Raw genomic sequence first — 26,440 nt, 5'->3', positions numbered from 1 at the left:
TAAAGTGCACAAGACATGTCTTTATTAATGCAAAATAAACTGCTCATGTTAAATGTGTAGTTTTCTGCCATCATTTGTAAGTACATGCAAACAGATTGAAATTGAGATGAATGAAGTATTATAACAGTAGTCTGAAATAAACATAAGCCTAAGAAAATAAATAAATCCTTTATTTAATATCCTGAAGAGAGTCTTTTTGCTTGTTGCTTAATCTTAGCTTATTGCTTTTTTAAATAACAAGAAGATAAAATGATTGTTTCAGCTTTCAGTCCTTGAATTCACCTACTGAAGTTCATGATAATTTGGCACTGAGTGTTTAGAGGGTGAATGGGAGAGATAAAGAGGATAAGGAAGAAAGATGGGGTGTCTTTACATTTCCTGCTATATTATAAAACTGCTAAACACAGGCAAGCTAACTTGTTCCTTTGTCGCAATAATTTAAAAATGCATAGGGTTCCATGCATGCCCTTTAAAGCCCTCCTGCTATTATGACTTTTCAGTGTCTCATTTCCGAGATGTCCATGCCAAATCAAGTAACGGACAGTGCAAAAAAGTTTCTGCGCTGTTTTGTGCATATTCAGAATTAAACACATATTTGTATTATTGAGGGGAAACCTCTAGTTTAAGCTGCATGTCACTTTAAGGCCAATATAACTTTAATCATCAACATGCCTCAGAGACACATGCATGCAAACTGATCCAATTACTATGTCATTGCTTAAAGCTTGCATCCTTTCATAAAACCTGCATAGATAGACCTCTCATACCTACTGTACTGTGCAAAGCAAACCTGTGCTTTGGTCAGGAGATTCCTAGCTGCCAGCCTGCCTTTAAATGCTAACAGCGGGGTGTGAGTTTCTTGAAAAACAAGGGACGGAGGGATGGTAATGAAGAGAGAGGATTGGTGCGAGGTGTTTAGGACTGGTCCTGGAAAGCATCCGGGTTGAAGGCTGTGTCCAAGAACCGCTCCAGCTCCACAAGATGAGCCTTCTTGTTACCTGTGGCTGGGGCAGCAGCAGGCTCTCTGCCGGCGTACCTGAGAAGAATATATGTAAATAAAAATGTAAATGCATGTTTTCATTTATCCAAAGTGACTTACAAATGAGGTCTTACATGCAATATTACATGGCTTACACGCATTAGCAACACATGATAATTGGGTACAAATAGTGTTGCATGAATGCATAGCATGAAACCTTCTTCAGGTCACCCCAAAGTAAACAAACAAACAATTAAATTGATAGTTCATTTTCAAAAATGAAAACTCTGTCATTAAATACTAAACCTAATGTCTTTCCAAAACCTGTGGCCTTTGTTTATCTTTGGAAAACAAATTAAAATATATTTTTTATGAAACTCAAGAGCTTTCTGACCCTTCATAGACAGAAACGCAACTGAAATGTTCCCAGACACAGAAACGTAGTAAGGACATTGGTAAAACAGTCCATGTGACATCAGGGGTTCAACCCTAATTTTATGAAGCTATGAGAATAATTTTGTGCATAAAAAAATAACAAAATACAACAATTATTCTTCTATGTAAAGTATAGAATAAAGTCATTATTTTTGTTTCCTTTGCACACAAAAAGTATTCATGTAGCTTGAACCCCTGATGTCACATGGACTGTTTAACCAATGTCCTTACTACGTTTCTGTGTCTGGGAACATTTCAGTTACATTGCTGTCTATGGAGGGTCGTTTGCTTACTTTGGGGTGACCTGAAGATGTTTTCATTCTATGCATTCATGCAACAGTATTTACTGCCAATCACCACTTGTGCTGCTAATTTGACAAACCATGTAATTTCAGTTCCCAGAACATTTGAGAAATCTCTTGAATTTCATCAAAAAATATCTTCATTTGTGTTCTGAAAATAAGCTAACATATTACAGGTTTGCAACGACAGGGTGAGTAATTAATGACAGAATTACCATTTTTGGGTGAACTATCCGTATAAATTTGAAGCATGTTAAAAAAATTATGATAATTATTATTTATGATTAATTATTACTATATTATACTATTATATTATAAAAGCCTTATCACTTATTTTATTATTATTGTCAAAAAACATTTTAGTATTTAGCAATGGATTATTTAGCCATTAAAAACCATTAAAGCCATTAAATTGTTTTGTATTTGCAATGCAGTCATTTGTATAGTATCATTTCTAAATATTAATAAAGAAAAACAAAGAGAACATTTATTTTAAAACTATGTTTCTAAAAAAAAAAAATAATGAAAATATTGTCAATATTACTTGACACATGGCTTCATTGTCTTTATGCCAAATATAATTCTTTCAATTTTGAAGGAGATATATAGCCCAGTTCTTGAGAGATTTTGTGAGATTCATTCTGAAGATGAATTTAAAGGCCTGAGTTACCAAACGGGACGGGTGTTGTTGAAGGTTCTGCTGATGCGTGGCTTGACATAGTCGTAGTAGCCTTGATTCTTATGCTCTTCCTGGCACCACAGCAGCTGAGCCTGCGGATACTTCTCTGCCTCAGCTTTAACCAGGTCAAATGGGAATGGAGAAAGCTGGACAATAATACATTTAAAGTCATCAAACACATCTTTTAACTACAAAGGGTGCAGGCAAGAAGCGAAAATGGTAATGCTAGACTCGTATAATTAGCATTCTTATTATGGAGAAATAAATACAGAACATGGCCCATTTAGTAAATATAAGAATGAAAGTGTATGCAGGTACCTGCTCAATGCGGCTGATGGCCACTGTGTCCTCCAGGCCTCTGGTCTTTCGTTCTTTGGTAAGGTCATAATAAACTTTTCCTGTGCAGAAGATGAGACGCTTCACTCCAGCTGAATTCTGTGATGCACTTCCTTCTTCAGGAATGAGACGTCTGAAGTGTGTGCCTAATCAAACCCGAACACACCTGAACATTACTAAAAATGCTCTAGCGGGACATTGTATGGCAATGGATTGGCAAGATTTCAAGTGGATAAACCTGGTAACATGTTGGCAAATCCTGACTTGGCCTCTGGGTGCCGTAGCAGTGATTTAGGCGTGAAGACAATGAGCTAGAGCAAATAGAAACAAAGATTAAAACTTCATGAAACCACAAGTTAGCTACAAACGTATCCCACAATATTTGACCAATACATTTTCATGATTTTTCCATGTCCAGGATTTTTAAAATATTTACATGGATTTGCTTATGAATCCATCCAAAACAATGTGTAACCCATCTTCAGTAAATCAGTGAAAAAAAGCTACTTAAAAAGAAAAATGTAGTCACAAATTAGACATTGCAAGTACAACAGTTATTAAATTCAATATTTTAGAGAAAAAACAAATACTACAATTTACATAGCAAATATATGTTTTTCTATGAATAATCCATGATTTCAAGAACTGGAAAGCAATTGTAAAATTCTCTGATATTTCCATGTTTTTCATGGTGAGGGAAACCTGTAGAGATGATGAACAGAGTGAAATGTCTCTTACAGGCTTTCTGAAGGGCAGAAGGATCTGCCTCCGAAGAACATGGAAGTAATTTGCAGGAGTTGAGCAGTTCACCACAATCCAGTTACAGTCATAAAGCTGCCGGACGGCGAAGTCCTCTGTGATTTTCTGTGTCAAACAAATGAATATTAAGTCCGATATTCATAGTAAAAAAATTGTGTTCGGTTAAAATTGTCATGCTTTCATGCCAGAGATTTACCGGGAAAATGTCAGGGTCATCATTGCACATCTGCAGGAATCTCTCCGGACGGGCAGAGGAGTGCTCTGGTCCCTGAAAAGATCACAAAGAAAGTATTGAAAAAGGGAGCGGATGAGAAGACGGAAGCTCAGCGGTGGATTTAAGATGAAAAGACCTCACCATGCCCTCCATGCCATGAGGCAGCAGCAGCACGATGCCGTTCTGTCGGACCCACTTGGCCTGGCCGGGGGAGATGAACTGGTCGATGATGCACTGAGCTGTGTTATGAAAGTCTCCAAACTGAGCCTCCCAGAGCACTAGAGCATTAGGACTCGCCATGGCAAAGCCAAGCTCAAAACCTGCACACAATGAGACACAGACCTGAGGATATGCTTGTACATTGGGCATACAATGTGCAGTTTCTTCTGTGTTTGTTTGACCGACAGCAACCAGCCACAGTTAATTCGGTTTATACCTACCAAGAACCCCATATTCTGACAGGGAGCTGTTGCACACTGTATATGGAGCTTGGTTCGGGTCAATATAGTTCATGGGAATGCAAGTCCGTTTGTCAACATTCTGATCATGTAGCACATGGTGCCGATGACTGCATGGGGATAAAAAGGTAGACTATGGAGAATCAAGTGCAAAGTCAAGTTCACTCAGAAACACAAGATACAGCTGCTCTCACCTGAAGGTCCCTCTCTCCACATCCTGACCACTGAGACGCACATGAATGCCTTCCTTTAGAAGAGAACCTAAGGCCATGTATTCTCCCAAAGCCCAGTCCACTGAGCGGTTCTGCACCATCGTAGCCCTGCCCTTCAGGATACGGGTAAGACCTTAGAAGAAGACAGACAGAATGAGTTCAGATGCTGGGTCGAGCCAAAAATTTATGTTTTTGAAACACAAGCTTATTTTAATTTCAGTATTTCTGCATTCAAGTAGATAGGAACTGTCGATATAGCCGGTTCCCAACATGGCTTAAAAATGACTTTGGGTACAGGCCATTTGGCTTTTCATAATTGTGTGCAAGTGTATGCAGAGATGAGGGTAAAAAGTACCTCCATGAATAGTGAAATCCTCCACAGGCACAGAGGAAGCCACCTGACCAATGTGACTTAGCAATTCTTCATTAAGACCAGTGGATGGACAGCTCATACTCTTGGGTTGACCGTCCAGAGTGAAGAAATCTGTAGAGTTAAGCACAAACATCAAGTAGATTTCAGAGCAAATACACGTATGTAATGTCTGTTTGGAGACATTGTACATAAACACACACACGCACGCACGCACGCACGCACGCACACACACACACACATACATACACACACACAACACACACACACACCTGGCCAAGGTGAGTCAAGCCAGTGCTTGATATGCAAGATCTTCTCATCTTTAGAACGATTGTACGCCTCCTCACAGATTTTGTCATACTTGGCAACTTCCTCCTACAAGGTCAGACAGGCAACATTATATTAATGTAAATATTCAGACAAGTCATTTAAGTAAGAAAGTATTTGACTAATATTGTCAATGTTTCCTATTTTTGAAACTACAACTTAAACACTTCCGATTAGGGATATGCCGGTATCAAATTTTCCTGTTGCGATTAATTGCTCATGCTTTTATCACTGTAAATGGTATTATCACGGTATTGAAATTTAGTTTAAAAAGTGCTCAAAATATAGTATAATATAATATAATAGGTTAAATAACTTTTTTCTAATAACAAAAATAACTGAACATTTAAATAAAATAAAACAATAAAGAAAAATATCTCATTATCAATCTCATTAGTTAACAATTAACATTCACAATAGCTACATTTGCTACAGAAGTTATTAATCTTTGTTAAAAAATAAATAAATACAAGTCATAGTTCATGTTAGCTCATTAAATAATACAGTTGCAACTTTACATTTTAACAACGTGTTATTAAATATTGGAATACCTAAGATTAATGAATGTTCAGTGTTGTTATGTGAATGTTATGTTAACCATGAATTAACTAATGTTAAAAATGAAGCCCTGATGTAAAGTGTGAATTAACAATAAAAAATCTAAACATTTTCAAACTATATCTATGGCAAGTTGTAGTCCAGATTAAAATAACCTATTAAGTAGGCTATTTAAAATGATTTAAATATGTTTCAGAAAGTAGTCCAGCTGGTTTATTTAAGGGGTTTATAGGGTAAGGACATTTTCTGCAGTTTGGCGCCATCTGGTGTCAGAGAGTGAATGTGCTTTCATTCAGCTCGTCTCTCACGTGTTCCTCCATGTGCTTCTCTTAAGCGCTGGTTTACATCAGAGCGCACAGAGTCTTTCAAGCCGCATAAAGCGCTGTTGTGCATTTTGACCAGTTGATGGGAATAGTATTCTTAAAATGCATTCCAAATTCGGAATAATTTGAAATATAATTATTCACGGTATTTAAAAGTGCCTATTCATTACAGTAATATATCGCATTACCGAATACTGGCACAAGTCTACTTCCGATCAAAAGTTTGGGGTCTGTGAGATTTTTTTTAATGTTAAAGTCTGTTATGTTTTGTTCAGAAATACAGTAAAAACAGCATTTTGGTAAAAACATTTATAATGTTACATCAGATTTCTGTCACTTCTAATCAATTTAAACTATTCCTGGTGAATAAAATTATTAATTTCTTTCAGAACAATATCTTTCTGACCCCAAACCTTTTAATGTCAGTGTGCATATTAATTTTAGGAGTAATATTTGGTTAATCTGACCTCATATTCCTGTCTATTTACGGCTCCATCGGCAATGAGCTTTTCAGCATATTTCTGCAGAACAGGTTTCTGTTTTTTTATCTGTTTGTACATCAGCGGTTGCGTAAACATTGGCTCATCCATCTCGTTGTGGCCGTTCCGTCTGTAGCTCACCTACAGCACGAAGGAGAACACCAGAGTCAACATATGAAACACGTCTGACACACAGTTGGAAATATTCAATCTTAAAAGAATGTGCTTCCCTACCAGATCAACCACCACATCTTTATGAAAGGTGGCTCTCCATTCTGCAGCTACATTACACACATACATCACAGCCTCAGGATCGTCTGCATTAACGTGGAAGATGGGCGCATTGACCACTCTGGCCACGTCCGTGGGATACGGCGAGGAGCGCGCCATCCGAGGGTCAGTAGTAAAGCCAATCTAAAAAGAGGAGAACAAAATCCTTTAAATAAATGAAAATATTTGTCTCAAAAAAAGTCAAACTTATAAGGTAGTTTCAACCATTTTGATAAATTGCACCATTTTAACCACATATTTTCTCTTTAAAAAGCCAAGAAATGTTAACCATCTTTTCATGACAAGTGAAGATGAAATTATATGTTATTCTAAAACAAGAACCTATATAATATATTTATATAAAATTATAAATTATACAATACTGTTTTAAGAAATCAGTGCTTTTATTTAGCAAAGATGCATTGAATTGAGCAATCATTAATAATAATAAGAAACGTTCCACTTCCTTGAACAGCAAATCAGCATATTAGAATGATTTCTAAAGGATCATGTGACTGAAGACTAGAGTACCGATACTGAAAAACTCAGCACTGACATCACAGAAATAAATTACATTTTAACATGATAAACAGAAAAGAGATATATTAAATTGTAATAATATTTCACAGTATTTGTGTTTTTAACATATTTTTGATCAAATAAATCCATCCCGGTAAGCATAACAAACTTCAAAAACATGAAAAAAAAAAAAACATCTTACAGACAAACTGTAGTCCATAATCAATTTAAAGTTCCCTGCTGGTGGGTGTGTGAAAAACAGACCTGGTTGTTTACGACCACGTGAATAGTGCCATGTGTGGTGTAGGACGGCAGGTCACTCAGGTGGAAGGTCTCATAGACGACACCCTGACCTGCGAAGGCTGCATCTCCATGCAATAAGATGGACATCACCTTTAGAGACAAGGACACAGTCTTCTTAGTGACACCATGTCAATCGTTTCTTGTTGTCTGATCACAAAAGATGATTTAAGACTGTTCTAAGCTGTTTACATAATACAAGCGATCACACGTCTGTCTTTGAGGGAACTGTTTAATATTTGGATATTGGCCTCTTGATTTGTACTTCACTTTACAAAGTTACAGTCCATGTCTGTAACTCTGAGGTCATCTATAAACTAGCATTCTATTTGACAAAGTAAACTTTAAGCTGATGCCCGCACTAGAAATCTACAGTAATAATAGATTTGTTTTCCTGATGCACTGATAAAAATAATGGGGTTTCATGGGGTCTTTAAAAGAAACACTCGAGTTTAATAACATAAGCACAGTTGCTAGAAGCACGAGGGCAGTTCACACACCCTTTTGCCGTCAGAGTCACCGCAGTAGAACTGCTCTGCTTTGGTCTTGCCCTGCACTACAGGGTCCACTGCCTCCAGGTGTGAAGGGTTGGCCATCAGAGACAGAGTGATGTGGCGATCAGTGACCCGGTTGATGCGTCTGTGGTACATACCCAGATGATACTTCACATCACCTGAGCCCTAAAAAAAGTCACAAAGAGAAATTGAAACATGAACAGGACTGAAATGATAATAATACATAGTTTAAATCATTTTCCCAGACAAGTGGGAGAGGACACCTGTTTTCACAAAAAGCACGGCACCATGTCTTGTGTGCAGAGCTAATTGAGTAAACCACATTTGTTAGTAACATTTGTTAAACATTATCACTTTCATTTTAAAGTTGTCATGAAATTAAAATTCATCCTATTTTCTAAATGCATGTTACTGTGAACAATTCAACCATGAACATTTACAATTATGAAAGTTTGTTTCTGCCACAGGATAAAAAAAGGTAACTGCGACGTCTTATCTCACAATTTCTGACAATTAGCAAAAAATGTGAGATATAAACTCACAGTTTAAGCCTTTGCACACTGAGTCCGGAATTCGCATGCGAAATTTTCGCACTTCAAAAAATACATTCGACCTCACGTTATGTCAATCACGCTTGCACACTGCCTCCGAAACTTTCGTCTGTCAAAAAAAATATCGGAACAGGTTCGATTTTCTGAATGAATTGCCAGTGCTCAGATACCTACAATTATACATACAAATATTATTGTATCGAAAATACTACAAATATTATTATATCACAGCTATAATTATAGCACACCAAGTCCCTGTAAACCGTGTGTGTGTGTGTGTGTGTGCGCGGGTACCAGACATACTGCCAGTCTCTGTTCAGGATCAATTGATTCAAGGAAATAGGTGGTCTTCTTTTTAATATGTGGCTCCAGTATCGCTAGCAAAAACATCAAACTGATCCTCTGACATTCTAAAGTAAACTCTATGCGATCGCAGGAGTGGATGGACCCAATATTTCCACTTTCTTTTTCTCTTTTTAAGAAGAGTTTGTTTTTCATAACGCACTCATTAATATGCATCGTACTCAGAGTGCAAGGTCTCTGTGTGTGACAAATTTTTTGGGTTACGAATACAAAAAAACGCTTGCGAAAAGTTCGGACTCAGTGTGCAATGACCTTTTCCTTTTTTACATCCTGTGGCAGAATTGTGAGATATAAACTTCAAAAAAATCATTTATATAAAAAACAAATATATATATATATATAAAAAGAATAAAATAAATTTAGAATTGTGAAATAAAATGTGCTTCCTTTTTTATCTAGTGAGATCTTTATGAGTAACTCATAAAAAAAAAGTCATGCATGATGTAAACTGGATTCTGAGAAGCATACAGGGTAAAGCAACTTGCACCTCTTTCTGTACTGACATAAGAGTTTTTCTTAGCACATAACTAATTTCTTATGGCTACAACCTTATCTGCAAATGTTATAAAGTCACATCAGTATTTGAATCATGACTTTAAAACCGAGGTACTAAGGACATATTTGTGGAAGAATTGCTGAACTGTGTCCTTGGGCCTCAAAAAGATCTGGCTTTTTATTTGTGTGTAACCTGAAATTTGTTTAGTAATCTGTATAATGAGCTGAAGGAAATGAAGAGCTGCTCACCTCATCTGCAGCTTCAAGCTTTGAATCAAACTGGCAGAAAATCTGCTCCAGCTCCTTACGGATCACATTAGCAAGCACATTCAGACGGCCTCTGATGGAGAGCAGAAAATTCAGTTATGTTTCAATGGCCCTACATGTATACTTTATTAACCAGCATGCATTTTACAGAAGGGCTGCGCTCAACTACAGATTTTTCTGGTCGACTAGTAGACGTTCATTTTAAGCATTAGATGGACATGCATCTGTCCTGCAGTGAGCGCTACTATTCAGCTTCCTCGATGACTGCCTGAGTACTGTATTACCTCATAGACCAGCTGTTATTTATCTGTCCGTCACGGACTACGTGACTTCACCACTTTTATTTATTTTTCTGCGACTAAGCCACTAATAATATTTTGGTCGACCAAGCTTCTTCTTTTCGACTAATGGTTAGTCTACAATTAGGGGGCAGCCCTATTGTACAGTTGGTTGTTCCTCTACCTGTGTGGCATTCCCATGATAACACTCTCCACTCCGTTCTCACTAGATTTGTCGATGATGGTTTTGAGTGCAGGAATGAGAGCCTCGCATCCTTCTAGGCCAAAACGTTTCTCTGAAGACCACTTCCTCTGCAAGAACTCCTCAAACCTGGCAGCATTACAAAAACATTCACATAATAAAAAGAATGTTATTGCATTAAATAGGATATTAAAGCAAGTGTCACCTGCAAACAAATGATGTAAGTGATTTGTTTGACAAAACTGATTCCCTTTCCTTTGTCAATATCAGTGGATGTATGAATTTATTTCCATTTTGTGAAGGGATTTGCTTAAATTGTTTGAATGGCAAATGATGCATTCAGGTCTAGAGAAAACTATGGCATGTACAGACCTTGTTGAGCGGACCATACGGGCCAGTAGTGTCCTTTTCTCGTCCAGTGTAAACTGCATTACTCCCGGCTTCTCAAACTTCTGTCTGATCCACTGGCACTGCTCCAGGTCATTGATGAACATGAACTCCACCCCGATGTGCCGACAGTAGGCCATCTGCATAGCGCAGCAAGAGAGAAGATAAATCTTTATAGTTTGATATCAGAAAGAAAACTAATTAGTTATGTTGTTGCTGGTGGATATGTACCTCTAAACGCCGGATTATTTCCCTGAGAGTAAGGGAACTTTCACTTCCCCCAATGAAGGTTGTTGTAGGAAGCCGGAAGACTTTATCCAGATCCGCTTCTTCCAGTCCATAGAATCCTGGCAGCAGACATGTAATCACATGGATGGGGAAAGGGGAGGAAGGGCAAGCAAAACAAAACACCAAAGTGGATCCGACCGACACACATAAACACAGAGGACAAATGAAACTGTGTTAGATGAAGGAGGGATGTGGAACAAGTGTGTAATACGTGAAATTTTGTATATTTTTAAAGTGCAAATAAGAGCACATTCAAGCACATAAGACACAGAACATGCGAAGAAAAAGCTAAGCCAACGGTATAAGCAGAGGAAAAATTAAAGATGAGGGTGAAAAACAGATCTATTCCAGCCCAGTCCACCAGTGCCACAGGGAGTGCATGCATAAGATACTACAGATGACCTGCATATTTTACCTAGAAATGTGTTTCAGTGTACAGTTGAACTCTTTTCTCATTGATTAATAAGCAACATGTGAGTGAATTCCATAAAGCAGAAATGTAGACTAGAATCTCGTATACCAGTTTGCTCTGACCTATGATCTCAAGGTGTGCTGAAACATGGCGTTCCTCACACAATGTGTTACATAAGTTGTTCCTGTTTACTAACCTACACAACATACATGAACAAAAGTACCTAATTTCTGCAGGCAAGTAAACATGATAACATTCCGGCAACAACAGTAAAACAAGAATAAGCTAAACTAATCATGATCACAAAATGAAAGAAGAAATACCAAACTGAGAATGTAAGAACAAATAACAAGTCTAGCCAAGTCAAAAGTGATATTCTGGTTTCTAGACCACATCTTTCAATGTAGGTCTGTGGGAATCAAAAAAAAAAAAAAACTAAAAACAAAAACAAATCATAAACCTGATAGCTTAAAAAAATCAAGAGTCACATAATTTACACTTTATCATTCATGTCTGTAGCACAAATGGAACACTAAAGTTCAATTCTTTCACAACAGTGATATTTATATTAAAACAGCACCACTATAAATTACCATTACGAAATTTAATCCATGGTCACTTTGGAAGAGTTTAACAGCATGTTCAAACTTGAGCGCCGAGGCTAAATCTGACATTCAGTGAGGATGAGGACATTATGTAAGAAACAGACCCTAGGCAAGGTTAATGAGGGAAATCACCACACATGCCAGCTGGGTCTCCTGTCAGGATAACGGTGCAGTGCCACGTGGAGTTACATAAATGCATTTCTGCTAAGAGTTGAGGATATTTTCAATTAAGTTTCAATTCCAGTTGTTATTATAGTCTTATTTATATTTTATTATAGTATTTATTAATATTTTAAATATTGTAATTTTTATTATTATTTTTAAAATACTTCTATTTCACTTTATTTTTTTAGCTTTAGTTATTTTAGTACTTCAAGTTAAACTGATTTTAAGTTACCAAAGCAATATTCCTATTTTCATTTTTCAAAGATTTTCATATAACATTTATTTTATTTTTTTTAATCATGGTTTTAGGTTGATTTGGTTAAAAATAACAACAATACTGGTATAAACTGTTTGGGAAAAGCATGCTCAAGTGTTCACTTACAGCCTTATAGAACAAGCCCCAAAACAATGTTTGGACATGCAAAATAAAGGACATGGGTTCCACTAAATGCTAAAAACGACAGCAAGGCTCTCCTTTTATTTACGCAACACTTTAAGTTGATTTAGGCTGCTTTCACACCTGAAGATCGATTGCTTTGTTCCGAAACAGAGATTCAAATTATTACAATGTTGCTTTTTATTCTTGGTGCATTTCCCTTTCACACTGCTAAGTTTCTAAACTGACAAAATGTGTTAATACAAATCACATGTGAATAAACTGTCCTCATTGGTCAAAGTTCCACGGTTTATTTTCCAGAATCCCCACTCATACAGTAGCTGTCATGCATCAAGATGGAACAACAACAGCTTGGAGGGCTTATTGTTTTTTTTTTGTAGCTGTCATTATATTAATTTATCATTTTGAACAGGTGTCCAGGATTAGTTGGGAAAACGTTTTTAAAATGCACCTAACAGTTACAACGAATAAGAGCAATTATATATTATATAGCATATTATCCATCCTAAATTCTATGTGATATTATTAATTTTCAATACTATTTAGGGCAGTCAGGGTGGATATTATTAGTGGTTGGCCGATATATTGCCAAGTCCGTATATCGCCAAGCAGAAAAACTTATCGGCCGATGCCAATATATATATATATATAAAAAAAAAGGCAAATATCGGACCATAAGTTTTTCTGCTTGACGAGGTGTTCGAGGCTGGACATTTACTTTGATGGCGCTGAGAATGGCAGCACACAGTTTTATTCACAGTGCTCACATTCTCCCTGGTTTACTGTCGTTGTTAACAGTTCTGTTAATGATAGAAGTCTGTATAAAAATCAGATAGAACGGTTAAACAAAGGAATTACCGTATTTTTTGGACTATAAATCGCACCTAAGTATAAGGCTAAGACGAGGAAAAAAATATATATAAATCGCACTGGACTATAAGTCGCATTTATTTAGAACCAAGAAACAAGAGAAAACATTACCGTCTACAGCCGTGAGAGGGCGCTCTATATTTTCAGGGAGAGGCTACAGGAGCACTGAGCAGCATAGAGCACCCTCTCGCGGTTGTAGACGGTAATGTTTTCTCTTGGTTCATTTCTCTCGGATCATGTCAAATTAATTCGCAGGACCAACCAAACTATGAAAAAAAGTGCGACTTATACTCCAGAAAATACAGTAATGTATAAAAAAAAAAGTATTATAACGATTGCTTTTATATTATTAGTAATAGAAAGGCAAACATTATAATACTTTCTCGTTTGCCGTCAGCATTAAGCAAATACACATTTATATGATTTAAACGAATCCAAGCGCGATTGCTGTGTTCACATATGCTAAAACGAACTGAGCTAAGGGGTAAACGCGCCAGGTACTGAAACAATGGGCCAGTTGTGAAAACACCCTTAATCACTGTTTTTTGATCAGGGAACTGGTGGGAGCTTCTAAAAATGCTACCAAAGTGCACTAACTAGTCCTCATACCTCCAGCTGTTACGTGAGACAGACATGCTTTAAAAACAGCTGCATCTGAGAAGTTAAAAAGCTGTACATTAAAAAAAAAAGTTAATTCCCAGTGTGTCGACATGACCAGTGTTACAAACCTATTTTTGTTTTAACAGTTGTACCACGTCATGACCTGAAAAGAATTGAATCTATGAGTTGTTCTTAGAAAAAGCGCTGAGCGAAGCATTTCCACTGAATGAAACACAGAACAATGCAGCGCTAGAAACTCCCTCACCCCAAACACGAATGCACTTTGAAACCAGACTGTCAATAGACTAACAACTCCCTAGTACTGGATGCTCACTGACAATAAGCCTGCCATTGATAAAAAGGCTCTAAATTATCAAGCTTTAACATTAGGAGGAACTGACCAGACAGAGCAAAGCCATTTGGTATGCTGAAAATTAGAATCTTTTTATTCTAAGTTTGCTTAAGTGGAATACTACACTGCCAAAACACATTTTCATAATTAGTATTTTTGTCTTGTTTTCAAGTTGTAGCTAAATCTAAAGTTTTTTTTTTTTTTTTACTTTTAATCAATCCAGATAAAATTTACTAAGGATTACTTTTAAAACATGAAAATTTTCTAGTAACTTAATTCAAGATATATTATATGTAAACAATTCTGTAAATGCATCTCTTTATATGGGTGCTTAGATATTTATACTGTGAAAACCAAACAAAAATACTGACTTAAAATGTTTTTATTTGCAGGGTGTGTAATGATTAATAATGAAATCGATCACAATGTCTCCTTCACAAATGTTCCTGACAAAAGGAACCTGAAGATCAGGAATCAAAACATGAGCTATTTTGAGTTTGTATGAGGCATTCTGATGTTTCACATTTCCCAAGTTGTTGAGCATGTTGACTTTATGGGTGTGGCTTGTCTTTTGCTGAAGGTTTTCAGTCATCCACACTGAATGCATGTGCAGATAAATCTTTACAAACGGTATGTGCAGAACAGATAAAACAATGAGAAATAAAGCAACTGCTATTCACAGCATTCAGAAAGGCCTACAGCCTAGGCATACCAGTGCAATAATAAAGACACTGTGAGAGGATATGAAAATGGAAATCTGCAGAGAGAAAGAGGAACTACAGCATGAAACTAGATGAGAGAAGTATTTCACTGACAAGCAGACACTTCTGAGGACAAGAGGAGTGATGGGTACAAAGACATTAGGATACATCATTTACAATGGGCAAAGCCAGGGGATTGGATATGATAAAGTACAAACTAGGCTCTGATCCAAAACTTAATTTGGCACCATTTTTTGGCATCATGTTTTCAAAAAAGACACTTTAAATTGATCAAAAGTGAAATTTGTAATGTTCTAAAAGGTTTGTATTTTAAATAAATGCTGTTTTTAATCGTTTCCCAGCACTAATATATTTATATATTATCGCGTTAGCACATTTATGCCAAATAATTAATGCCAACAATTATTTTATTGTACATTAATGCAGTTTATTTATTATTATTATTATTTTGAAAGTCCATTGCTTGGGGTGGGATGTTGTTCAGTTCTGGCTTTCAGTTCGGTTCTCAACCAATGAGAGCATTTGGGTTGGCCTAAATGCAATTAAGACATCAGCAGCACATGAACGCTCCCAATAAAATTATTTAGGCTAAGCATCAACATTCACAAACCAATGTTCACTGTTATTTTTAACAGAAAAGAATGCAACTTGGGAAATAGTAAGTTTCTGATAGCACATGGAGACAGCAGAGAAGCGCTCTCGCTCTTGCATCGTTTTGTTAACTTTGTGGTTTATTATTTTAAGTTGTTTAGGATGTGGTAACACACGGCCCTCTCACAATATATTGCTTTACAGATCTATCACTTTTGCTGCTAAGCAAAACCCACTCGCACTCACCCATCAAGTGTTGTCCTGCGCCGCACTCTGTTGGGTTGGGTCCTGCGATAGTGCAGGTCTCTACTCAGAAGGTGCCTGTTATAATGTTATGATCGAGGCTCTGGACTCTGAGCATAACTTTTTTTTCTATAACTAGAAAATATTTTCTAGAAAAATGTTACATTTCTGGTGGTGGCAAATAGCTTTGGTTTTATATTTAATTTGATTAAATTAATGTTTAAGTTGAGATTTACGAGAAATATTTTAAGTGTATGTAAAAGGAATACTGCTGTAAAAAAAAGCACCTTATTTGTTTAAAGTGTTTGCAAACCAAATCTTATTGCACTTTTGCCCATATAGCAGTACTTTTAAATGAAAAAAATGCACAATACATTACTTTTGAACTCATTATTGAATTTTGAGCATTCAATGTGATTAATTGCAGAAAAATCATGTGATTAATTGCGGTTAAATTTTTTTTTTATTGTTGCCTAGCACTAATATATTAAATCGCATGATTTTTCTGCAAGCTGGGTAACAATTAAAAAATTTAATTGCAATTTATCGCAAGATTTTTCTGCAATTTAACTTAATGTTTGTGTGTGCTATATGTATATTAGGATTATTGAGCTGCCTATTGGAATACTGCAATCAACTGATTAGTGACAGCTAGGTTTGGAACAAGGCCATCATCTCCAATATCACCCATTTCCCAAGCAATGTTTACATTATGTTGAACTTGCAAACAAACCACACTCACTGCTGGGTGTGTCTGAATTTTACCCATTGCAAATATCCAAACAGGTCTGGATCTACTCCAGCTAAGGGAGGACAGCACAAAAATAAGCCATGCCACATAAAAAGATTCAATCATTCTCTAACGCCTGATCAAAACCTCACCAAGTTTATCAGAGGATGTGATTATATCTCCCGGGACGCACGAATCAAGATCTGCATCCATAATTCCCAGAGGATCCAGCTGTGCAACATGGTGCCCCCGGATCTGCAGGGAGTTCCAGAAAAAAGACGTACAGATAGAAAAAGAAAAAGAGGAGAAGGGAGGACAGTAACTCCAAAGAACAGTATGGACAGTTAAGGAGGTAAGATTGGGACAGATTGAGTGTGAAAACCACCAGAGAGATGACAGAAGAACAGGGACAGAAGGACACAGAGCAATGTTAACACTGAATGAGCATGCTCCCAATCACACTGAACACCACAAGCAGTTTTCACCGGACTGATGGGACCCGATAGTAAGCGGGGCATTGTCAAAATTTACACAACTGATGCCCAAAGGGTCGAGTTTGGCTATATGATGACCTCTGACCTGTAAATAAGGCAACAGCACTTACAAGCTATCAGAGGAGCGCAATCAAAGATTAACTCTCTTTATTAAAGGGTTAGTTCATCCAAAAATAAAAATTTGCCTGTTTTACTCACCCTCAAAGCATCCTAGGTGTATGTGACTATCTTCTTTTAGACGAATCCAATTGGAGTCTTATTAAAAATTGTCCTGGGCCCTCCAAGCCTAACAATGGGGGTATGCTGGTGTTGGTTGTCAACAGTTAAGAAGAAGTGAAATAAAGTGCGTGCATCTGTAATAAAACGTCCCTCACACGGCACCGGGGGATGAATAAAGGTCTCCTGTAGCGAATCCATGCATTTTTGTAAGATAAATATCCATATTGCAAATGTAATAAACTTCACTTTTCTCTCACTTCCGCTGACTATGGTATGCGGAAGACTTTCCGGCAGATGATGTAAGATGTATGCATCATGCGCACACCACTGAGAAATGCAGGCACAAAGGAAACAAAGTGTCCTTATTTTAGCAAAGGAAAACCAATCTCCTCTTGGTTTATATTGAAATCCTCCTAAGTGTTTCTTTACAAGTCCTCGTTTTATACTTCTAATTAATGAATGGCGTTTTGTTTCGTCTCTGCATTCATCACTTATCACGCAAAGTTGACATCTTACATCATCCGCCAGAACGACTTCTGCTTATGACAGTCAGCGGAAGTGAGAAAGTTGTTAGATAGATAAGTTGAAGATAGATAAGTTGTTAATTACATTTGAAATATGTATATTTATCTTACAAAAATGCATGGATTCGCTACAGCATGCCTTTATTCACCCCCCGGACCCGTGTGAGGCATGTTATATTATAGATACACGCACTTTATTTCCCATTTTCTGAGCTGTTGACAACCAACACCCACTTATCCCCACTGAATGGCTTGGAGGGGCCAGGACAATTTTTTAAATAACTCCGATTGGATTCATCTGAAAGAAGAAAGTCACATACACCTAGGATGCTTTGAGGGTGAGTAAAACACAAGCTAAGTTTCATTTTTGGGTAAACTAACCCTTTAAGGCACTTATATTTTATATTCAAATGGTCCTAGCATTTTAATTAATTAAATTAGACAAGATAATACACTTTAAGAATATGCCATGGTTAAGGATAAATTTAAATATATTCTGTGGAGATTTGCAGATAATGATTATGTGTTAAAAATATCATCTTGTATAAGGATAATATGAGGTCCTCTTCTACTTTATCCAAATATTATACCAGCAATATATGACTGAAACTTGGAAAGTTTGGAAGGAAGGGGACTTTATTTAGGCAGTACACTACCAGCAAAAAGGATTGGTGACTTGTTCTTTAGTCTTTTACAGAGTGAAGTCATCAAAACAATGAAATAACATCAATGTGCACTAATGTTCAAAAGTCTGGGGTTGTTAATATTTAAAAATAAATATTTTTGAAAGAAGTCTTGAATGCTCACCTAGGCTGCATTTATTGTATCAAAAACAGTAAATATTGTGAAATATTATAAAAAATGTAAATTTATGTTTGAATATATTTTAAAACATAATTCAGGGCTCCAGACTGCGACCAAATGGTCACATCTTGCAACCATTTTTTCTGCCTGTGCGAATAAATTTTGTGTGCGGTTGATGTTAAATATTTATTTGGAAACTTACACATTTATTTTTATTTAAAAAAATTTATAAATAGAAATTTTGAAAAAAAGCATCTATTTAAAATATAAATCTTTTGTAACATTCAAATGTCTTTGACACTACCAATCAATTTAATGCATCCTAGTCGGATTCAATTTCTCATTTATTAAAAAAACTAAACTTTCTTACCCCAAACTTTTGAACGGTATTATAAATACAGGAATTATTATTAGGACAACAATAAGATGATGGGAAAACAGCAGCAGTAGAGTCCTCTCCTCCAACCTCCTTGGTGAAATTAACATTTTAGCCTTCATACCTGGTAGGCACGGATGAGGGACTGCACAGCAAGGTGGTCTTCCACTAGTTTTTCCACATTAGGCTGAGCTCTAATTAGTGCCTGGGCCTGAGACCGTCCTGAGAGACTCACCCCCACTGGAGGTGGACTTTGGTAGGCAGAGCCAGGGGGAGCACCTGCATTGGCGTTACGGAAGAAGATGTCCCAAGACTGTTGAGAAAGGAGCAAAGATATCATAGTAGGAGAATAATAACAATACTTCAAGTGCTGTACACAGAATTCATTTGAAAAATAAAGATTCCTTTTAATTTGTTAAAATACATTCAATGACGTACATGATTTATTAAGATAAAACAGATGCCCACTAGCAAAATGTATAACTTGCATCATCACACAGGAATCGGAAACATCTACTTTGCTTCATCTTCCAAAGTCTCCAATACACATGGGAACTGTGGTCACAACTGCGTAAACTGTAGGAAAGGGTTGCATAGCCGAAGACTTCTGTTGCAATCATCTGCAAATCTTTAGGTTCATGCAGGGACAGAAAGAAACAGCAATTTGAACCCTAGACCACGTCTGACCTCGTTCTGCACAGGAGGGCTTACTTTCCTACATATCAGGTCACTGTGATTCAATGACACATCACACAGGACCTCATACTAACCTGATAAATGTCTAATAGGATTTGAGGAGCTAAAGAGCTCAGTGTGTTAAATTGAGAGCCAATGCTGTATCATCTTGCAGCGGGGCACAGTAGGGAGGTCTCAACTGTAGTGAAACTATTACACACTTCCTTCACAGATTTCCACAAAAATGTAGTTACTTATATATGTTATGTACTTCTGCCCCAAATAGTCTGTGTTTTGTACTTTTATCTTTTGCTGCCCATTTGAAGATTCACTTATACTACTGTGGTTCAATGACGAGAGAAATACTTCAAGGTTAAAGCTAATTTAAACAAACAAACAAAAAAGTGATAGAAATGTGTATAAATATGTATAGTAATATATAAATGTATATACATACAGTACTGGCTGTTCATCTAAAGGTATGCTTAAGTGTGTTATTCAAACAAATAAAGAAAGATACAAAGCTAAATGAAATGAACATAACAAGTCTGACCACTGCACTTAACGAAGAATGTTTCAGTATGTAACATTCATCAAAGTTTCTCAGAAAACATGTAGTTCCAGTTTAATAACATCCAGGAAACCACACAAGGACATGTGAAATGGAAAAGAAAAGTCTTACTTAACAGCCCTGCAAAGCTAAGCTTACTGTCTGAGAGGGGAAACAAATTCACATTGTGAAACATGGATGTCCTCAAGCAACAGAAGATCCTTTGCAGTTTACTAGACAACCAAAACAGTTCGGTTAAAAAAAGAATAATTCTAACTGCCTTGTGAACTGAATCAAATGATTCATTTCTAAAGATCTGACTGAAAAGCTGACTTTTAATTTAGAAAAATCAAGACAACTCTTACATGAACCTGTCAAGCAGAATATAGGGCAGAAGTCAAGATTTTTATAAAATACCTTGTGCAAATTCATATGGGTGCTTGAATTTAGTCCTTAAAGAACCACTTTTTGTGCACCATAACAGAAATATAGGTTTCTATTAAATTAAAAGTAAATGGGTGGACTGCTAATATAATAAATAAAATAATTTTGGGTGGACTGCTCTTTCAACACGCAAACAATTACCAATTCATCTTTTTAAAATGAACGCTGAAGACCAAAAAGGAAAGTCCTTTGAGAGCTGGAGTAAGTTATTAAGTTGTGGTGAAAGATTATGAAGGCTGTTTTTATTTTCTGTAGTGTAACATATACAGATTAATCTTCCACTATGAACAGGAATGTGTATCTTGAAAGTAAACAGTGAATTTGGATTCCACATGAATTTTAAGCATCATAACTTAGGTATAGCAGCAATGAATCCAGGATTTTGTCACAAAATCCTCTATGCTGAGAGCAGACGTCTTACCTTGTGCACACTCTCTGGGTTCTCCAGCCATGCGTAGTACATCTCTTCCACATAGTTAGAGCTTGTCCCATTGAGAAAAGGCTCAGCGGTGAGAGGGGCCGCATAGCACCTAAAGGGCTGAAACGTCCTTAGGGCCCCGGGCGTCACCGCTGTCCTCTGTTGTGAGAAACTTGGAGCATTCCAAGAGGCTGTGAGCGGCCGTAGCCGTGCAGCGCAAGTCCTTAAGCGATGCATCGCAGTCTTTAAACCAGCTCCACAACTTCTCCAAACCAACCACGAGAACTAAAGCTCCACGCAGCACTGAATCCAACAGATCCTGGATGTGTTCCTTTAATAAAGGTGCTTGTCCTTCTACTCCTCCGCTCAGGGTCTATTCGATTAAAGTCCCAAGAAACTGCAAGTAACACCAGACGAAGCACGTCAATACATAAGATGAATTGGCAACAGTAAATGTTTTTGTGCCTGTCCTACAGGTCTGTTTTGATCAGAAGTCACGCAAAGGATTCTTCCCAAGCCTGAGACAGTTGCAAGTGTGTGCTGTCCTTTAATTTATGAAAAAGACTGTTTTATATGTATGTGGAACAACATTTATAAACCCTGAAACACTCTAAACGCCATCCATATCTCATATGACATCATAACATAAAGCAGTCGTCATTTCGGCAATAAAAAGTTCAAACGCTGTATAAACAAGACACTTCTACTCAGCTTGCATCAGGGTTGATGAACCTGTAATGTGTGTACAGTAAATCAATGGATACCAAAACCTTGTTGAAATATTTACTTTACATGCGTTTCTAATAGTAATGAATTGCTGCTGTCAGCTTTTCATGGCTGTATGTGCATAGGGAAATTATTTTCTTAACGAATTAGATTTTTAAGAGGTGAAAAAGAAACAAAGGTAAAAATAGTCACTAATAAGTTTAAATAAGAGTTTAAAATCTTGGCAGCAGTGAAGGTCTCATGAGTAACGGACCACACCGGCTAGCTTCAGCTAACACGAGCTAATACTAAAACTCTCTATTAAACCATCAAACGTGTATTTAAACTTCCCATGCCTCAGGGGAAGATAATAAAATAGCACATTATACCGGTTTAAGAACACATACAGCATTAACTGTGTCTAATAACAGTTTTCTCCTCAGTAACGTTACCGGTAAGGTTGCTGACAGATGCAGAACTGACTCGCTAACGCCTCACCGACAGAATCATTCAAATCAAAAGCGATGCGCAGAGATAGATAAAAGCGATTCTGATACTTACTCTCAGTGTAGGAGATCCTCTATAGTGCCGTTTAATGTCACAAAACACACGAATTAAAGGGAAAGAGTGAGGTATCAGCAGCGGGACGCGTCCTGTAATCAGATAAATGAGTCGCTCGTTTCTAGGCAGCGCGCGAGCAGAGCACCATCTCCGCGTCACGAGCTCGTATGACGTCAGCCACCCGGCGCGAGCTTTTCCCAATATTTTGTGTAAAGATCAATACATTGCGCAAATGTTTATCTTTATTAAGAAAATACCATATATATTAAAGAAGTAGTTGGTTCTTAGCAAATTTGCTCTTAAAAGAAACACTCAAATATAGATAAATTAAAGTTTATGTATTTCTGTTATTTTTTTTATCTTTAAACTCTTTGAAAGATCTATTTTGTCTATATCATTATTATATTTAGTATTTAATTTGCCTTTATGCAAGTTTGTGTACGTTTATAAGCCAATAACAACATATGCAATCAAAAACCTGTTTATTATGTAGAAGACTGCATGCTTTAACAAGTATAACCATACCATTTCCTTAATTTTGGGCATGTAAACAGCCATTATTGATTCATCTGTCCAAAGTACTGGACAAACTGTGCAAACAACTGTCTGTACTAGGTATTTACACCACAGTTTCCGCTGAACACAAACCGTTTTTTTGTGGCTGTCAGCAACTCAAAAAGTACAGAGTTGTGAAATAAATTCACATGCTGTTTTCTCATATATCTTATCAGCTTTCAGAGGCAGCTGGTCATTCAGATAAAGCCTCATACTGTACGTTTATTAGAAAGATCACTCTTTCAAAAGAACAGCATTTAGTTCAGTATACAGTATAAAACCACCACAACATTGGCTTTGACAGTCTTTTTATTGATAATACTGAAAACATCTTAATACCTTTCCTATAGCGCGCATAGAGAGAAAAAAGGGAGAGCACATTGGAAGAGCAGATATGAATATTAATGAGAAGAATCAGGAGAAACAAAGATTTCATAAAGATCTAATTTCTGAATAAAATCCACATCATCCCGTTGCAGGATTTTAGATTATATACAACAACAACAACAACAACAAAAAAAACACCTCTGAAAAGTTGGAAGGCTGATCTTCAGAGAAATGTGAAGCCGTTAGACTTGAGCAAATGTTATAAAAGACATTGGGAGAAAATGTGAATACTACAAATAGCAATGGGCTTGATGTTGTAAGAGCAGCAATGCGTCACCACTAGAGAAACACAACACTGATTCACTCTTTCACATATGTGTAACACACTCAGACACACACCAGCTTCCCAATAGTGGCCTGATTAAATCAGATCACTTCAACTGTTCAGGCCATTGTGTTTTGATAACAGATTAAACACTCATTTGGTGGTTGTTCAGTGTATATACAGGGGTGGGAACTCCGGTCCAGAACCGATATTTAGGTTTCATTAACTATTTGTTAGTGCATTAAATTGGATTTCTGTTTTTAGGCAATTCTTGGAGATCTTGTTACGTTCTGCACTTTTTCTAACTAGAACGCTGTGGTAAAGAGCGCCTCCTAAAGGATTAGACAGCATTTGAGCGAAGCACAATGAAGGTTGTTGATTAAATGACATTAAACACAGACATAATTCGAGGTCCCTTTTGTAGACTGGCAGCAAAATCAAGATCCATTCCTTAATAAAAACACATGCACAACGTGACCTAGTGTGATAGTGGCAAACGCTGCGATTGACCCAAGCTTATAAACACGTTATTTCACATTTTCTATGGGTGCAACCAACACTGCTCAAATGACAACAAATGCCTATATAAAAGCATGCCATACAATCAGAATAGTTGTTTTACCATGATAGTCATTGTCATTATCATCATTTTTAGACAAAAATAGTTATATGCACTTACAAAGCTCAGAAAATAGATCAAATCACCAGCATTCAGTATAAAACAAACAGAATGAAACAAACAAAAAAAAGTCACCAAAATGTATTACTGTGAAGTTGAAGTTCATGCGAATAGTTTCCACTTATAAGATAAGTTAACACTATGCAGTGGTAGTTTTTACAAGTTATCTATTTGTTGAACGGTTTTATTTTCAATTATTGTCTGCAATACTAAACACAAAGAAATAACAACACCGGTTCATCGACATGCGGATGTTGTATTTGTCACCATTTACAGAGTTTTAAACTCTCATTAAATTGAACATGAAAGTCACATCTCAAAGTAAAATTCAAGGAATAGTTCACGTAAAAAATAAATTTAGTTAAAAATGGTCTCTCCCTCAGGCCATCCAAGATGTAGATGAGTTTGTTTTATCATCATAACAGATTCAGAGAAATGTAGCATTACATCTCTTGTACACCAATGGATTCTCTGCAGTTGCAGTTTGATTCTTCAAAACAGCTGATAAATACATCACAATAATCCACACCACTCCAGTCCAGTCCATCAATTAACATTTTAATTTGATCTATTTATCTATTGCTTCTGGCTAAAGTACGAGTGCATAATGCATAACACTTCCTCAAGTGAGTGAGTTTATCCTCTGTTGTCCTCTCACATCCAAATCCACCCACATATTTGTTTAGAATGGTTTTCACTTGTAAATGATACTTGGTTTGTGAATATTTCACTTCTGATACATACGAAACGACTTTTTCACTTGAGAAAACAATATTATGGATTGCTGGAAACAAGGGTAGAAGTTAAAAACGTCTTGATGCATTTGTTAACTGATGGACTGGAGTGGTGTGGATTATTGTGATGTTTTTATCAGCTGTTAGGACTCTCATTCTGACGGCACCCATTCACTGCAGAGGATCCACTGGTGAACAAGTGATGTGATGCTAAATTTCTACAACTCTGTTCTACAGCCTGGATGGCCTGAAGGCGAGTAGATTTTCAGCAAAGCTTTATTTTTGGGTGAACTATTCCTTTAAAATCAACAAACACACTGAGCAGCCTTAATAAACATCATGTGACTTCAGGTAGCGGCCCACATTCAGTAGGAGAGAAAAGTTTTGACAGGACGTCAAAAACGAACAGTACCAGTTGTCAGGAAGCCCCCTAGTCAATCCACATAAGACTGTCTTCCAGTTCTGCTAGACAGAAGGACAACACTTATAAAAACATCCTTACAAACCGCTGGAAAATCTCGCTCTGCGTTATGGCTTTCAACACTTTAATATAGTGACGATGCTTTCACATTCAGGATATCAGTGCCATTGTATTGTAGAACCACACACACGTACACAGGCACACACACTTACACGCTTTAAAAAACAACAACACAAAAGAACAAAACCGCCTTAATTACACCACATAAATTATATATAAAATTTTCCTGTGTGTACAGAACAAAAAGAAAACAAAGAATGATAGTTGTAGGTGCCTGAGTCGAGTGAATCCCAACGTTCCTGTGGCACGTTAAAATTCACAGGTTTCTGATCACCCAGGGATCCAGAATGGCTATTTAAATCTCAAACACACTTGGCCAGCAAACAGCAGTAAATTAGCTGCTTCTTCAAATTAAAGGCCCTTAAAAATAACATGCTGTACTCTTTCGAAACATCTTACAAGATCCCTTGAGAAAAAAAAACAAGCTCAAACAGACATTCCTAGTCTCACAGACCACCAAAACTCACACAAAACCAGATCAGCATTGATTGTCAATAAGAAGGACACATCAGCTGCTGGACATCAAGGGCCAAATACATGAGATTATGCTCTGATTTAAAGATAAACAGCTCTTTTTGAAGGAAATTCAACTTGACACCCTGCAGATTGTCATATATATATATATATATATATATATATATATATATATATATATATATAGTGTTCCTGTAGCTCAATTGGTAGAGCATTGCGTTATCAAGCGTGAGGTTGGGGGTTCGATTCCCCGGGAACACATGATAGGTAAAAATTGATAGCCTGAATGCACTGTAAGTCGCTTTGGATAAAAGCGTCTGCTAAATGCATAAATGTAATTTTAAATTTAGTATATGAGGCGATTCTCAATGATGTGATGATGTCAGCTGCCTCCAAGGGATCTGATTGGTGAGTGACCTGACAATACACGCACTGATCAAGGTGACAGAAAATCCGCTCGCCACCATATTCGTGAGAAAATG

General features: G+C 36.8%; 1 protein-coding gene across 3 annotated transcripts; it reads right to left on the bottom strand.

Moving 5' to 3' along the window:
• ogdhb (oxoglutarate dehydrogenase b) lies at positions 1 to 22,480 on the bottom strand. Of its 3 annotated transcripts, none has more exons than XM_059539479.1 (23): positions 22,324 to 22,480; positions 21,061 to 21,454; positions 19,095 to 19,283; positions 17,039 to 17,132; positions 10,810 to 10,925; positions 10,564 to 10,718; positions 10,174 to 10,320; positions 9,694 to 9,784; positions 8,021 to 8,200; positions 7,485 to 7,613; positions 6,666 to 6,845; positions 6,420 to 6,572; positions 5,017 to 5,119; positions 4,730 to 4,858; positions 4,357 to 4,507; positions 4,145 to 4,272; positions 3,846 to 4,024; positions 3,687 to 3,758; positions 3,470 to 3,595; positions 2,970 to 3,042; positions 2,714 to 2,877; positions 2,387 to 2,541; positions 1 to 1,036 (listed from the first exon to the last, which is right to left on the bottom strand). In XM_059539479.1, the coding sequence occupies exons 2-23, from the start codon at positions 21,292 to 21,294 to the stop codon at positions 916 to 918; spliced, it is 3,069 nt and encodes a 1,022-aa protein (XP_059395462.1). In that variant the 5' UTR covers positions 21,295 to 21,454; positions 22,324 to 22,480; the 3' UTR covers positions 1 to 915. The 3 variants fall into 3 exon arrangements, with proteins under 3 accessions (XP_059395462.1, XP_059395460.1, XP_059395463.1); XM_059539477.1 differs by lacking the exon at positions 17,039 to 17,132 and adding an exon at positions 16,706 to 16,808; XM_059539480.1 differs by lacking the exons at positions 21,061 to 21,454; positions 22,324 to 22,480 and adding an exon at positions 16,706 to 16,808 and having other exon boundaries at positions 19,095 to 19,231.
• Positions 22,481 to 26,440: the final 3,960 nt, after the last annotated feature.

This window comes from Carassius carassius, chromosome 45 (assembly GCF_963082965.1).
Source record: "Carassius carassius chromosome 45, fCarCar2.1, whole genome shotgun sequence".
Taxonomy (NCBI): Eukaryota; Metazoa; Chordata; class Actinopteri; order Cypriniformes; family Cyprinidae; genus Carassius; species Carassius carassius.
This window is presented reverse-complemented; position numbering and strand designations above follow the sequence as displayed.